The following is a 15,359-nucleotide window of genomic DNA, read 5'->3' on the forward strand; positions in this document are numbered from 1 at the left end:
GTTCTCGTTTTGCTCTTCAACTGTGCATTTCTTTGTAGAGGTGCTCGACTGTAGTGTACTCTGAGCAGCATGCAAGTGTGCAGCCACCCACAACAGTGGCATTTACAAGAAATACTTGCATCAGTGGTTGGTACAGAAAGAGAAGCTTGCCGCGATAAATAGAATGTGGAAGGCTTTCAGCAGGGTCAATATGGGTGCAAAGGGACCACAGGAAATTACATGTGGGTGGAAAAATTGTACCAGAAAGAGATGGCCCCGTGCAAGAGCCACACCTCGTCATAAAAAAAGAGTAGAGCCTTTCAGTGAGTGTATACAATGTGCTGGCTATGCATGCGCTCAATCTGCTGGAAACATAAACTTGATAGAACTCGCCTGGTAACATCTCATAATGACCTGACCTTGGGCTGTGCGAATCTTCATCATCTCACATGTTGGATGTCACGCTGGAATTGCCTTAAATCTGTCATTGGGATTCACTAGTAGCTTAGTTTGTCAAGGTTACTCTGGAACTGCCCCAGAAATCGTATCTACTCGCATAATGATCGCACTTTTTTGTAAAAAAAATTGATGCAAATTCAGGGGCACAATCATTATGCGGGTTAAATTTCCCACGAAAAAAAAAAAAAAAAAACCTGACAGCACAATTCTGAGCCGTCCAGCAAGCCGAGGAAGCCACTTCGAGACAAGTTCTCGGAACCGCTTCATAGTAAAATATTTAGCGTGCACAATTGACAAGGACACAGTGAAGGGGGACACAGGAGCGCTCCACCTTCACTGTGTCCTTGTCAATTGTGGGTGCTAAATATTTTACTATGAATTTGTACCAACTCGCCCAACTATCAGTTCTGCTGCAGTTCTCGGAACCGCGTCCGTGGCGGGTGCCCAGACCCACTAAAAAGATGCCAGACTCGAATCATTGATTTGAAAATAAAGTTTATGTTCATCTAGCCTTGGCTGCGGGATGACAACAGGTTGGCAAACAGGCGGCTGCCGCTGTAACAGTGCGGGACACCAAAACAAAAATGGTGGCCGGTGGAGCAAGCCGAACGTGCCGAACGCGATTATTTTTTTCTTTTCGTGAGTACATTACGTGCATTGAAACAATTTCTTCCTTATCAGTAATGAATAATATCGTTAATATCCACTAGTCTGTGGCAATAACGTAACCATGTCCACTTTGAGGGGACAGAAACAGAGATGTGTGTGCTTAGCTGCCAGTGATGTAAAAACACATGGTGGGTATGCTGCGGAAACTGCGGCATTTGTGTTCACTACTATCCTAATATACGTTTCCGCTAAGTGTGGGCGAATATCTTATCTGTGTTACAAACGTCTATGCATGAATAAGGTACACTTCTAACGTATGGCTACTATCGTTGGTGCTCGCAGTTTGTTGCGTGCCCATGAGTGCCAACGAGAAAAATCAAAAGGTCCCTTTTTGTTGTTATTGTTGACCACAACCATTATAACGCCTACAAATAAAGCCAAGGCAAGCTTGGTTGTAGCTTTTTTTTTTTTTCACCGGATTGTGAAAAGTGGAAAGGAATAAAATCGGGCATCTGCTTAAGAATGTTTGGTGCGTGCAGACTGTTTGGTATGTCTTAAAGAGTCCTTCGCGTAGCATTCGACAGCATTCGACAGATGGTAAGCGCAGCCATCATTAGCTAGACTTGGCATATGACATATCGCTGCAGCAAGTTTGGGGTGCGATCATTATGCAAGTGCGATCATAGTGCAAGTAAATACGGTATATTTGTCACAAGTTGCTCCAAAGCTGCTTCAGATTTGCCATTGGGATTCACTACAGTAGACTTCATAATTTGAGCTTGACAGGAGTGACAGAATCGATTGATTGATCTGGCAGGCCGAATTAAAAGAGGGATAGAAGAAACATCCAAACGTACCACTGTTTCATTTGGCAGGATTTTCCATATTCTAATGATCACCCGAAACTAACGCACGCCAACTTATTTATGAAATAATTATTATAGTTTTACAGTAAAAAGCAAGGTACACCCATGCACCAGATCTTGTAACACACACTAAAAACATAACATGCCTCTGAATCTGGCAATCACAAATAAGTTGAAACCTGGGGCCGTACTCTGAAACGTTCGCCTTCCGCGATAATTTCGCCACTGTCATAGTCACGTTCAACAAATCAAGCTACTGCTTACCCGTGACATCAGCATGCACTACCAACACGCGCTGTCGAACGCTTCACATCGCATGAGAGAGCGCACCGTGCGAGTGCAGAGCGGCTCAGGTGTGTTGCTTTCGAGTGCAGTGGCCACAGTACGGGTTCTGCACACTGACTACAGTTGGTTATGACCGCTTTGGTTAAAATAAATTGAATAAGAAAGTGTGAAATGTATTATTTTAAATGAATCAACAAATATCGTGCGAAATAATGCGTGTAAGACTCCACCAAAAAGGCTGCTATAAACTACCACCTATCTTATCTCTACTACACTCCACCACCAACCGAACTCCATAAGACGTGTTCACTTAATCAATATGTGTCGAGAGCACCCATCGACACCATGATGTTAAAATGACGTATGCCGGAACTATCAGATGCCACTGTTCATTTTCCGGTTTTCCGGTTTTGCTAAAGCAGCCAATCAGTGTACACCGTTGGCAGAGGCGTGGCCAAGGCGATGGTTTCGTGGAAGGCAAACATTTCAGAATACAGGCCCTGTAGTTTACTTTCACAGAATAGAAGATTTGCTGTTTGGTTTGTCAAAAGTTGCTTTAGAACTGCTTTAAATCTGCTATTAAAATACACTATTAGTTTATTTTGTTTAGTGTAGTTGAAGTATACTCTTGCACCCTGCATCAACACGTGGTCTCATACAGTGGTGACCAGGCAAAGGGTGGAGGGTAGCTGGGCATCCCTGGTTCTTAGTACTGTGGTGGTTTTAAATGCATTTGATTTGAACTAACAGGCCTCTTTTGCTTTCAGCCAATGTCTACCTACATGGGCCATCTATTGCGTTCGGGCCACAAGCTGAGGCCTTTCATCCTGTCACGTTCTTTCTTCATTGGGTCACAGCGTTATGGTCAGTTATGGCAAATTCTTGTCCTGTTTGTTTACTTGAACATGTTTTGTTCTCCACTGTTCATATTTTCTTATTACTGAGTGCCTGTTTTTTAAAGAAATTGTTTATGATCTCATGTTGTTTATCCATGATTGTAGTTGCTTGTAGTTTATTTATTTATTTATTTATTTATTTACCTAGACTGCAGCCCAATATAGGGCTATAGCAGGAGTGGGAACATTATACATTACTATACATGACGCATCAATACACACATACACAAGATGAATGATCAAAAAGAAGCGCTTTGTATGTTAGCGAAGTGCTTACCAGTGGTAGCTATAAAATCTTTTAGTGATAGTGAACGAATGTCGCCGGGTAGAAAATTCCAAAGCTCCATTGCATGTGTTAATACGAGCATAAAATGTGTTCTATTCATATAATATGTGTAATTACAAATTAAGTCTTTTTGATGATTGCAGCTGCCTTTATTTCCACTGTAAGGTAGGGCTGACTGTCACAGAAGTTCACTATATATTTGAAAAGGTGCTTTCACTTGTTGGGTCAATGACAAGAGGATTTGTTTGGCACTTCCTCTTGTCATTGTCTCACCCGTCGTTTTGCTTTTAGATTAAGGCAGTATAGTAAGGCTAGATTAAATATGCAGATCCCATGTACTGTGAGAATCTTAAGTTATGCAAAGCATTTTGCAGGTAGCTGGCTATGGCATCGATCCGGCACTGGCACACCTCGACCAACTCTTTGACCTTCATTGACTTCGAGCAGGCACTCATTGTTGAGCGTGGGCATGCTGAGGCTCAGAAACAGTGTGGACTTGCCTAGCTGCTCGATCATTACAAACACGTTAATTTTCATCTGAACCAAGTACCGTGAATTGAATTTAACGCACACTTTTTTTCCGATAAAACGGGTACAAAAATTGCGTGTGCATTAGAATCAAGTACGGCCCTAAATCTGTGTTACCATATCACTATCAGCATTTCAAAATGCCGACCTCGCACGCGTTTCGAGCCAAGATGCCGTAGCTTCCTCCATGTGCTGTAGTACGTGGGCTTAGGTTAGCACACCGTCTGTGTTCCCTGTCTTCCAGTTTTCTGCATTTGCTCTATCAGCATGAGAGCCAACTGCAAAGACATGAAAATGTCGAGTTCATCACGATGCCACAATTAAAAGGAAAGTGATCACATGTGCAGATGCGGACGAAAAAGGGGACGCGTCATGGGTGTTCGGGGTTCCCGAAGCTTGTGCGCAGGTCTGGTGCATACAGGAGAAGCTTTCAACTCTGGCGGCTGCTACGTACGGCGTGGCTGCGCGGTCCCTATCTTGAAAGCAATCTGCGATGTAGAGAGAGCCTATGCATCTAGGTGCACTGCGCTGTATTCTCATTGCTTAGTGCACGTTGAAATGAGATGCCACTCAAAGGTCTACTCACTCGCCCCTGGTACCGCGCTTCCCCACTCCAGCGTTTTGATAAAGAATTTCCACGGTCATTGCGTGAGGCTTGTTCATGTTTGCTTGTGCACACATGACACCATGCTTGTTAAATTAGTTAGTCAGCGAACGTCTAAAAGTTTATACGGCCGATAAAGCTACTATCCTTACTTTTCGTATAGCTGTCTACACATGTAGCGTATGAACAAAACCTTGCTCTTGTATGCTGGGTGCCAGGCCACTCTGGAAGCGCAGGCAATGAAATGGCAGACAAAAATGCTGGACAGGCGGCTCATCGGGATACAATTGATGTAAGCTGGGTACCTGGTGTAGACATGAAACGTGCGGTACGAAAGGCGCTCTGTAATCATTGGCAAGCTGAATGGGACAAGGAAGCTGAAAATAAGCTGCACCTGCTTAAACTGCAGTTAACCACATCTTTCCCACTGAAGCTTGATAGACTCACCAAAGTCACCTTGGCACGACTCAGAATAGGACACACCTATGGCACACATAAATGCCTCTTTACTGCAACTGACCCACTGACGTGCACACGCTGCGGTGAGAACCTAACCATCCGACATGTCCTCATTCAATGTCCTGAACTCCAACAAGAGCGAGTGGCTCATTTTAGGGAACTCTACTCACACCATATAACCCCCATCCCTCGATGTTCTTATCAGAGGATTCACTTTTTTAACTTTAAAATTTAGAGTGCTTAATTATCTTGCACAAATTGACTTTCTAGAAATTATCTCATTCCATCCTAACTGTGGGATTGTGCTTCACAGGTGGGGTACAGTCTGATGCACAGAAGTATGCCTGAGCTCTCGCACTTCTTGCGTAAGCAAGAATTGTACAGCAGGGGACTCAGACTATCCACAATAATTTAACGTGTGTGCCTGTAGCCAATGCATTTAAGGAGGTATTGTAGGGTAAATGGTACATGTTAGTTTTAACATAATATTTTAGAAACGGCTGCAGATATTCGCATCAAATTTCACGTGCTTACAAAAGATGCTCTTGGGTACAACACGAAACACTTCGTGTCTAGAGGGTTTGCCTTTTCTGTGGCCCACTCCCAAAATTTCAGGTGTGTCTAATTATTTGATGTATGTTTTCTCTGCAACCACGCAGAGGAATGTGATGGTATTACACAGTGTTATTCTAAATACCCATAAGTTATATCTGAATTAAGAAATATTATATCCACTTTGGTGTTCCCACCCAAAAAAATACAATAACTCTGCTTGCACAATGCTACAAGGGGGGGTTTCCTGCAGCGTAAATTTTTCCAGTGTTATCATTCATATCAGCAGAGAATTTTTTAGTTGAGAATATTTATGACTGGGTTGTAGTACATGTGTACGAAGTTTCACTGGAATGGCATGAACACTTTCTGGGAAGAGGTACATTGAATTTGAAAAATTCATAAAATATGCAATTTGAGAAAAATGAAGTTTTATGTTCCAATACTGCTTGTGGATGCTCAAATTGCCCCTGGAGACTGCGTTTCACTGCTGACTTTCTTGCAGGTGTCTCCAAAAGCCTTCTTAGTGTTCCTTTTTATCCGTTGTCCTTCCTTGCTCTCGGCAGAGTCATAGAATTTTGCCCTGTCAACAGGCTTTTTGTCCATCTTGTCGAGGGCAATATTACAAAACAGACCTGGAAAAATTCCATGGGCCTCCAGAACATCTTTTCGTGCAGAATTACAGTCATTGTAGCAGGCTACAGCATTGTTAGTTGCTGTCTTCAATGTGTTAGCACTGACAAAGTTTTCTTAGGGCAGTGGCACCAGATGAGTTGGTCAAGAGACTCGGTGGTGTTCTGTGTTTGTCCATGAATACATTTGCTCAAAAGACCGGTTACCTTTCAAGTTCTCTTTCTGTTCCATTTGCTGGACGATCGTGCCATCTTCTGGGCAAGTAATATATTTGAAACTCGAAACAGAGGTGACTACGATAACGTAAACAAAAGCAAGAGTTTGACGCAATAGTTCTTTTCTACAAAGGACTATTCTGTCAAACTCCTGCTTCGAGTTGTTGACAAATTCGACTTTGCCCTGTCATCTGCTTGCAACCTGGTTAGCTCAGATGGTAGAGCGGCTGCCCCACAAAGGCGGTGGTTTCGGGTTCCAGCCCCGGACCAGGACAACTTTTTCATCAACTATGATGCTTTTCTTTCGAAGAACCCATATGGGATTCCTTTGTGGCAATTGCAACAATTGGGTCAATGTCTCATTTTCTTTTAATTGATATCCGATATTTCAGTACAAATCATTTACTTACCACACACACACACACACAAGCAAAAAACTAAAAACCACGCCATAACGGAGAAAAACGCGAACAACAATGATAAACAAACCAGCCTCCGTCTACCATCTTCAAAGCGAAGGCGCGCGGCACACTTCGGCACAACATTTGAACCGCTTTGAGCGGGCGCTCCAGGTCGCGCTTCCGCAGGTTTGTTCCTCATTGTGCAGTCGATTTTTCTGTGCCAAAATTGCAAATTCGATTTTTGGGCGGTTTACCCTACCGTACCTCCTTAAGTTCTTATATTTATTTTAGTAATTATTTTAGAATTTATGCACTGATATGTATAGCTCTATCTTACGCGTAGGCCTCTATACAGCCTCTATTTTAAATCATAGTCCTAAACTCATAATTTTGCTAAATCAACACACATGTCCTGGCGCTCGTTGGCCTTAGATGCCCTTGCATCACTAAAATGGAATCATCATCATCATCGTATACCTATCTGCTAATTTGCTATTGTAATCAATGCTTCACCTTTCGGGCGAAACTGCTAATTATTTTATTTATCGCAGCTTTAGTGTATTGGAAGTTAATCTTTGTTTTTCCAAATGAGAGAAAGTTCTATTCCTGTATCAAAGAATGAGGTGCACGGTACTGTAAAGGACTTTTCCTTTTTTAAGTCGCGGCAGACGGGTGTGCACTACCACCGAGGGTGATTTTTTTCGCTTTTTTTTTTCACAGGAAACAGTCACAGAAAACAGGTGTGCGTTATAATCGAGGGCACTTTAGTGTCGAGTAAATAGGGTAGTGCAGGGTGTCTACCAACCGGGAAAAGCGGTAATTCTCAGGGATTTTGAGTAGTCTGGAAATACTCAGGGAAAACTCAGAGAATTTGTGCTTCTATCAGGGAAAATTAACTGTAATTTTATTGAAAAGGAATGAAAGTCACAGTAATGCTGGCTCGACCAACAAAGAGGAATCATAACGAATCTACTTCGACGCCGTGTCGTCGGCTGGAAGAGGTGTGAGTGTACAGTCAACGACCGACTTTCCAGACACCCGATAATTCTGACAGCTTCACGGCACCACCACGTACCCCATAGAGGCAATGTCTGAAATTTTGGACGCAAGAACCCTTCGCCATCCGACTTTCTAGACTTTTTGCCGTGACCGCAGGTGCGAAATGGCATTAATCAAACAAAGCCACCACCACCGCCATTTTCATTACCTCGCCGCCTCGAACGGCGCTCTAGCACGCAGATCCACTTGCAGCCGTAGCCACCATCGCGGCATCGCTAGGCCCAGCTGCTTTGACGTTCGCTGTTAAGCTTCTTACCGTTCGGTGCCGTGTTTTTCATTAAAAGAATTAGAATGCGACTCTGCCTTTGTGGTCCTCGCTATTAGCTTCGAAGCTCGGAAAGCACGGCGCGTTGCACACGGCAGGTTCCTGAAAGTTATCTTCGCCGTAGTACAGTAGTATTACGTAGAGAAGCACATGCAAAAGTATTGCAGTGGATCATAACAAGCGTCGGAAGGGGCAATTGTCACGGGATGCAGTATGTATTCCTTAATTATAAACGCATACAGTCGCCATCTCCTGTCACAGTACGAGCACTGAGTACTGGCACGCATTCAGAGCTTTTTCGCATGTGCTTGTGGTGATTCGAGCCCTTAAAGGGACCCTGAAACGATTTTGACGATGTTGTACAAATGTACTGAGTCAATAGAGTAGGTCCTTCTAATCATTAATTGACACATCTAAGTGCTCCCCATAAAGCGTATAATTTATTATAAGGTTTTATAAATGTACATCGCAGTGGATCGCAGCACACTGCTTGGTGGAATTTTCAGCTGCCCCTACCCATACAATTCATCCAATCATCCAATTGATGCCAGTAAGGCGAGCTATCCGATCGGCTGCCCAGTGCACGTCATCGATAGTTTTTCCATCTTCATGGTGAACAAATTATGTTCGTAATAGTTGCAGTGTTAATTTGTTTCTATAAAAAGAAATTAACAGAAAGAGAATGCACAAGAACAATTTCTCACTACACTTAAACACTTCTGGCACACAGCAAGTGTCGTCTGCTTGTGTTACAACATGCTCCGTTTTGACGAGAGCTTCGTAGTCAGAGTCGATCTCAGCTTTTTCGCGAGCACTATGATTCGGCTTTGTTGCGTTGTGGGCTGCAAACGTAGTGACCGGCAATATGTCAAGATGGGACATCGTGTCCCTCTGCAAGGCAGCAGACGAGCGGACTGGCTGCAGCGCATCGGGCTGCCATTATTTGATCGGCGCCAGGATTAGCGTGTTTGTGGCCGTCACTTTATACCAAAAGATTACTAACGCAATATTGTTTCGGGAGTTCGGTATTGGGGTAAACGCAAGCGCAAGGGGACAGGGGCTGGCCATTTGACCGTGTCGTTTCACGGGATGAGCAGAAGCGCAAATGTGAATGGTCTGCATGGTGCAGCCACCTGGTGGCACAGAGCTCATACACACAGCAGCAGTAACGAAATGTATTCTTTGCTGCTGGTGTACACGTATCGCAAGGGTGTAATTGTTAACACGTTGTTTTTGTAAATGTTCAAAATGTTTTACACTTTGTTACAACAATACTAACGCTTTGTTTGGCTGGTTAAGCTCTGCGTCAGCAGGTGGCTGGACTGTGCAGACTGATCAGGCCGTTCACCATACGTCTATGCTAAGGTTCCTTCATTAGCTTGAGTTTATACCTCCAGCCATCCGTCGAAACACCCAGCTCGCCTGTGGTTACCGGAGTACCAGAAACGTTTGGGGCTGCGACATGATGCTTGCAACGCACGCTGCTTCGATAACTCTCACTTAGGGTCAACTGCCAAGCAGCTGGCGGACGAGTTTGGAGAGGCTTCGCGTGCTCACGCCTAGAGAACCAGAAGTCGACGACACGACGTGCCATCATGACACAGAGCCAGTGAAGGTGGAACTTAGCCCCGATCACTCGGCGAACGAGTTGAGGAGAGAATGCATGACTATGGAGGAGGGTAACTTGTAATCGTCTGTATCTCTCTTAATATGAGATGTTTCACACAAATTGTGGTGCAAATGATTAACTTTACATGTACCTTACGCGTCTATAAAATTTGTCCGAACAATTTCAGGGGCCCTTTAAGGGCAGTAAAAGACATGCATTTATTTTGTCGAACTGCCCAATTTTTCGGTTGTTTTCGCGGCCCCTAGAGAGTACTAAAGATCGTACATTCACTGTACAACTGGCCAAGAGGATGGTTCAAATGGTTTGTGAAGCGAACGTGCTTCGGAAGGAGGACAAAGTGTATTGGCTGACGCCAAAATGCAGGTGTCCCTCATTCAAACTAAAATAAACTCTTTCAAGCAACGAAACGCAACGCAGGTGTTTTGCGCACGCTGAGAGTATGTCTGGACAGCTGAGCGTGACTTAACAGCTGTTGAGAGAGTAGCTCACTTGTGACAAAGTTCGGATATCATACCAATGAGCTTGTAATCAATCGATAGCAGTAGTTCATATTCGGAAATATTTGCTTCTGTATGCATCTCCTTTTTATTCGTGTTTGAGAATGGTCGACTCGATTCGCAATTGGTTTTACCATTTTTTTTTAAGGTATTTTATTTACTCAGCATTTCACTAGCCACTACCCGACTTTGAATAAAATAAGCACTACTCCTTATTATAAACTGGAAGTTGCTTTTTTATTTTTTAACATGCTTACTAGAGAGTGACAGCATTGGGCGACATGGTGTCAGCTCGCCTTGACATAAAACAAAGTTCTGTGTCACTCAGGGAATATTGCAAAGCCACTCAGGGAAAACCTGGAAAACTCGGGGAATTTGGAAATGTCAACTTGGTAGACACCCTGTAGTGCCCCAGTGGTACGCCATGCTCGAGCTGATCAAGTACACCTCTTTGCAACGCAATATCCGAGTTGACGCACTTTTCGACGAAGCTGCAGTCTTCCAAGAGCTTCTTTGTGTCAGGCACCAGTTGGCATGCACAGGGTGGGAAACTTCCTTTTGATTCGCTGTTTGCACTGAGGAAACCACCACCCGGTGTTATGCAGCTGACATGCCCAGATCATCTTATGCGCAACACCTGGCCCAGGGTATGCAGTATGCGAGAATCAGAGGCGAGAGCTCGAATGACGATCACACCAGCAGCGCGAACATGAGCGTATACCCAGCGGCTCAACTTGGCAGGCGACGCCAGCCCCACGACATAGGAGGCTAGATAGATGCACTCAAAGTGCCTGAAGTTCGCGAAGAATGCTTCACATAAAAAAAAAAAAAAAACACAAATGTCTGCTTCTTTTAATTGAGACAGGACATGCCTTCTCCAGTCTTAGTTGTTTATTTGCTCAAATTATTGATGGCTTCACAGGAGCTGTGTGGACAGGTGACAATGATGCCGATTGGAAGCACCTGCGCATCACAGTGCCTATGCTGCTGTCGCTCAGCGTGGCCGGAATCTCGTTTTGCGGTGCAGACGTCGGCGGCTTCTTCAGGAATCCTGACAGTGAGCTCTCTGTTCGCTGGTACCAGGTGAGCTGCTGCACCCTGCTGTAGCCCGATCTAGACTGTGAGAAGTATCACAGTCGGTGTTTGTTTATCAGAAATCCATTTCTTGTTTCGTAAAGATTCCAGTAGATAATAAAGATTGATGATATTCTAGTTGGGATTTAGAGAAAGGAGTGTATCTGAGGAATCTGTGTAATACATAGGACTGACTACCAATGGCCTATTGAAATGTAGCACAAGGGGTTAAAGGGGGAGGTAGCAATGAAAACTATTGTCATTATTTCTTGAAATAATTTGATAAAATTTGGTATGTGAATATAATTTATTATGCTGATATCAGATCTGCAATCAGTTTTGAGCTACCTGCTATAGCTTTTTCGTTTACAATTGGCATCTTCTAATTGTCATCCCCCAACTAATTAAAACCACAGAAATTGCTCTTGATCTTTTTGATATAATGTTCACAAAGCCTTTGCGGTATGAGGCTATTGGTTTAGTTTTTACTGCACAGTAAGCATAAGCAAACAAATTTTTAAGCTTTGTTATGCATATTAATTTACAAATTACTTTTGCAAAAGGTGTTATAAAAGTATTTATGGTATGCAGACAATAATAAACAGCATTATACTAGGGATGGGCGAATATTCGATGTTGTTGAATATTCGATCGAATTATTCGGCGCTCCCGAATAGGCAGTCGAAAGCCGCAGACGGCAAGTACAAATACAAATCTCGAAGCTTATACGTTTTTGCATTAGAGCCGGAAATGTGCGACACAAAGGAGCAAAAACAGTGCTAGCATCCAAGTGAAATGAAGTGGCGGAGTCTGCATTGTCATAGCCATCAGCGGAAATCATACATGATTGACAGCAGTGCCAGAATGCTTCATGCCAATTTGTGCCTTTAAATCCTTCATTCTTGCGTTTACAGCCATGCATAACGCCGCCCTGGCTGCGGGCTTTCATAATCGCGTAGTTGGCATCGATAGCGGCCGCAGATTCTTTCGCAGCAGTTGCAGCAATAGGTAGTTTTGTTTTGACTCAATATGCGCATCAGCCGCATGGCTAAAAAAAAACTGCGTAGTCACTATCCATGATCGCATAGAGAGCGACTGCAGTTTTATCTGCAGTCGTTGCAGCGAACGGTAGTTCTGACTCAGTGCATGCGTCGGACGTGTGGCTTATGTCGATATATCGGTCGCGGTATCCTCCGTAGCGATTGTGGCAAACAGTTGTTTTGTTTTGACTCGGTGCAAAGCTGTCGAGAATGAAGAGCACCAGTTATATTGTGATGGACGTGCCACCTGTTGGTGATCAGCTCGCTGGCGAAAAAGTAATCTGGATGAACGCGCAGTAGTGGAAAGCATGTCGCAAATGAAGGCGTGTGATGCTGCCGGGCTGCAAAGGAAGTCTCGAGGCCTCGAGCACCTGTGAGTCAATCAGTCTCGAGATGACGAGAATTGCAGCTTCCGCACTGCTTTTATGTAAAATAGCAAAAAGATTTGCTCATCCATTTACTAATTAAAGCATGTTGACATTTGTTTATTGTTTTCTGGATACCCTCGAAATAGGGACATTCGGATAATTCGGACTCAGACGGTTTTTTTTTTTTTGTCCCTTGAAATCTGAATTAACAAAGTTTTGTTATAACATGTTATATATACTATTTGAATTACTTAACCTAATCACTCTTTGCTTCGAACCTCAAATTCACTATTTGCCTATCCCAATCTTTGTCCAATGCTTTAGGAGTTATATGCAGAAAGAAATAGAATGGTTCCACCTTCGTTATTTGCAAAATGGCAAAGGGATGAGTGACTGTAGCTGTCCAAAAATTACAAGCTGAGAAAGCCTCTCCCGAAGTTCTGTTTGTTAGTCATTGCAAGAAAGCCTTAAGGCACAACCACATGCACGTGATTCTCAAGCAACGGCGACAAGTGACAGCGATGAGTGTTAGGTTTTGCCATCACAAAGGGTGATCTGTCGCTGTCGCTTATCGTATGACTAGTTTCTGGCCAGCCAAAAAATTTCCGCTGTGGCCCGGACGTTCACACAACAACTTGCGCTGGGGATGGTGTGATTGTGCAACAACATGGCAGCAACTAGTCCTCCCACTTCAATTTGAATTCACTGTTTCAACTTGCTCCCTGCATCAGTAGTAAAAAGTAAATAGTAATACCAGCCATCGGTTCACCTCATCTTAAGCTGAGGACAAGGTATCAGCATTGTTTGGTCTTCTGTTATTATTGAGATGAGTTGTTTGTTTTGACGATGTTAGGCCTGAGGCGGCGCAAAGAGTCGCGAAAGTGTTTTGAGTATTGCTCACCAGATTTTAGTATTTTGAGTATTGCTCAAACATTATGTTCTGATGGCATGGAATGAAATTCTACTGGCAATGACGGCATATTAAAGCTACATCTTATACACCTTGATTAAAGCATTGGGCTTCTGGTACATTTGCAATTTCTTTACGAGCACATGGAGTCTATTTATTCGGACAACAATGTACATTTGTTGGTACTAAAAATAATCATAGGAAAATCGAAAATTTTGACCATTTCAATTGCTGTGTCCCTCCTTAAACCATTGAGGCCATCGGCTGCAACCTTTTTCTTGTGGGAATGGACGCCATTAGCACTGCAGGACAAAGGCCTCTGCCGATGATCTCTAGTTACCTCGATCTTTAATCAACCAGAGCAATGTTATCTGCACAAATTTCCTAATCTCATCGCATCACCGAATTCCCTGCTGTCTTTCCTTGGCACGCATTCTGTTACTGTAATCGACCATAAATTTTACTGCACTCATTAAGGGGCACACCCAACCCCATTTCTTCCTTTCATTATCGACAAGATTATTGGCTGCCCCTATTCACTCTCCAACCCATAGTGCCATCTTCCCGTCAACATTATTTCTATCATTTTTTCTGTCGTCACTCGCTGTGTGACACTTGGAGCGGACGCTGAGGAGCGTGCAAAATTTCTGGCACGCTGATCCGCTGTTTCCCTTTTATTCGACGTACACTTTCAGGCTGGTGCCTACCAGCCGTTCTTCCGAGCACACTCCCACATCCACACTAAGCGACGAGAACCCTGGAGCTTTGGGCCAGAAACCCTGGAGCTGGTGCGGGGTGCACTGTACCAGCGCTATGCCCTGCTGCCCCTCTGGTACACCCTGTTCTTTGAGAATGAGCGTACCGGCGTGCCTCCTCTGCGGCCCCTCTGGATGGAGTTCCCCCAGGATAAGGCTGGCTTCACGATTGATGACGAGCACCTCGTCGGTGTGTAGTTTTCAGCTCTGTGGTTGTTTGTCTTAAGCAGGGGACACGTGGTATGATTCAGCATCTGACATGGCTTAGGTACATCTGATGTAGCGGCTCTGACTGCCAGACACTGTTGCATTGCGATGGTATATGTTGAGCTTATTGTATTTAGTTGTTAGTACAGTTACAGTCGTACCCACCTATATAACAATATTCAAGTGCCCAGAAGATTTGATTGCTATAACTGATCATTGCTACAGTTAAGCCTGGATATAATGAACCTCAGCACAACTGATATATTACGATATTTAAGTTTTCGTAATTTTTTGTCCATAGAACACAATACATATAAAACCTGAATATAACGAAATGTGTTTATACATGATTTCAATATAACAAAACTTCACTGCCACAGCAAAGAATACCGCCACAATAAATATAAACTTCCGCGAACATCAATGGTGAAATCGTTTTATTACAAGTGGCTGTCTGCAAACGCACCTTCAAATTGCGTGCCGAGAGCGACCCTTGAAGCACAGCAGCGTGATGTTTCATATAAAGTCCAAGTGCAATAAGCTCCTATCGAACCCCGCGCACTGTATGCTTTCGGTGCAAGTGAAAGCGTGCAAGGGTGAGCCAAAAGGAATGATGGTTTGATGAGCATTGCCTTCCCATGAAAGCAAGGTGGGAAAGGGGAGCGATCTTAGGATAACGAAATCAAGCGCTTATGGGCGGAGCTTCAAATGGCTGTCAGCGCAGCTGACCGCATACGAGATAGTGTGCCCTGTTTTAGATCACCCGGTAATTAGAAAAATAT

At 43.8% G+C, this 15,359-nt stretch overlaps 1 protein-coding gene across 8 annotated transcripts in view; it reads left to right on the plus strand.

Annotated features, from left to right (window-relative positions):
* Positions 1–15,359, plus strand: part of GCS2alpha (glucosidase 2 subunit alpha) — a 125,767-nt gene that overhangs the window by 73,694 nt on the left and 36,714 nt on the right. For all 8 annotated transcript variants that reach the window (XM_075700265.1, XM_075700268.1, XM_075700267.1 and 5 more), the window contains 3 exons: positions 2,966–3,062; positions 11,146–11,306; positions 14,311–14,560. In XM_075700265.1, the coding sequence (XP_075556380.1) occupies positions 2,966–3,062; positions 11,146–11,306; positions 14,311–14,560 (508 nt within the window). The remainder of the gene's footprint in view (positions 1–2,965; positions 3,063–11,145; positions 11,307–14,310; positions 14,561–15,359) is intronic.

The sequence above is a fragment of the Dermacentor variabilis genome, chromosome 7, assembly GCF_050947875.1.
Source record: "Dermacentor variabilis isolate Ectoservices chromosome 7, ASM5094787v1, whole genome shotgun sequence".
Taxonomy (NCBI): domain Eukaryota; kingdom Metazoa; phylum Arthropoda; class Arachnida; order Ixodida; family Ixodidae; genus Dermacentor; species Dermacentor variabilis.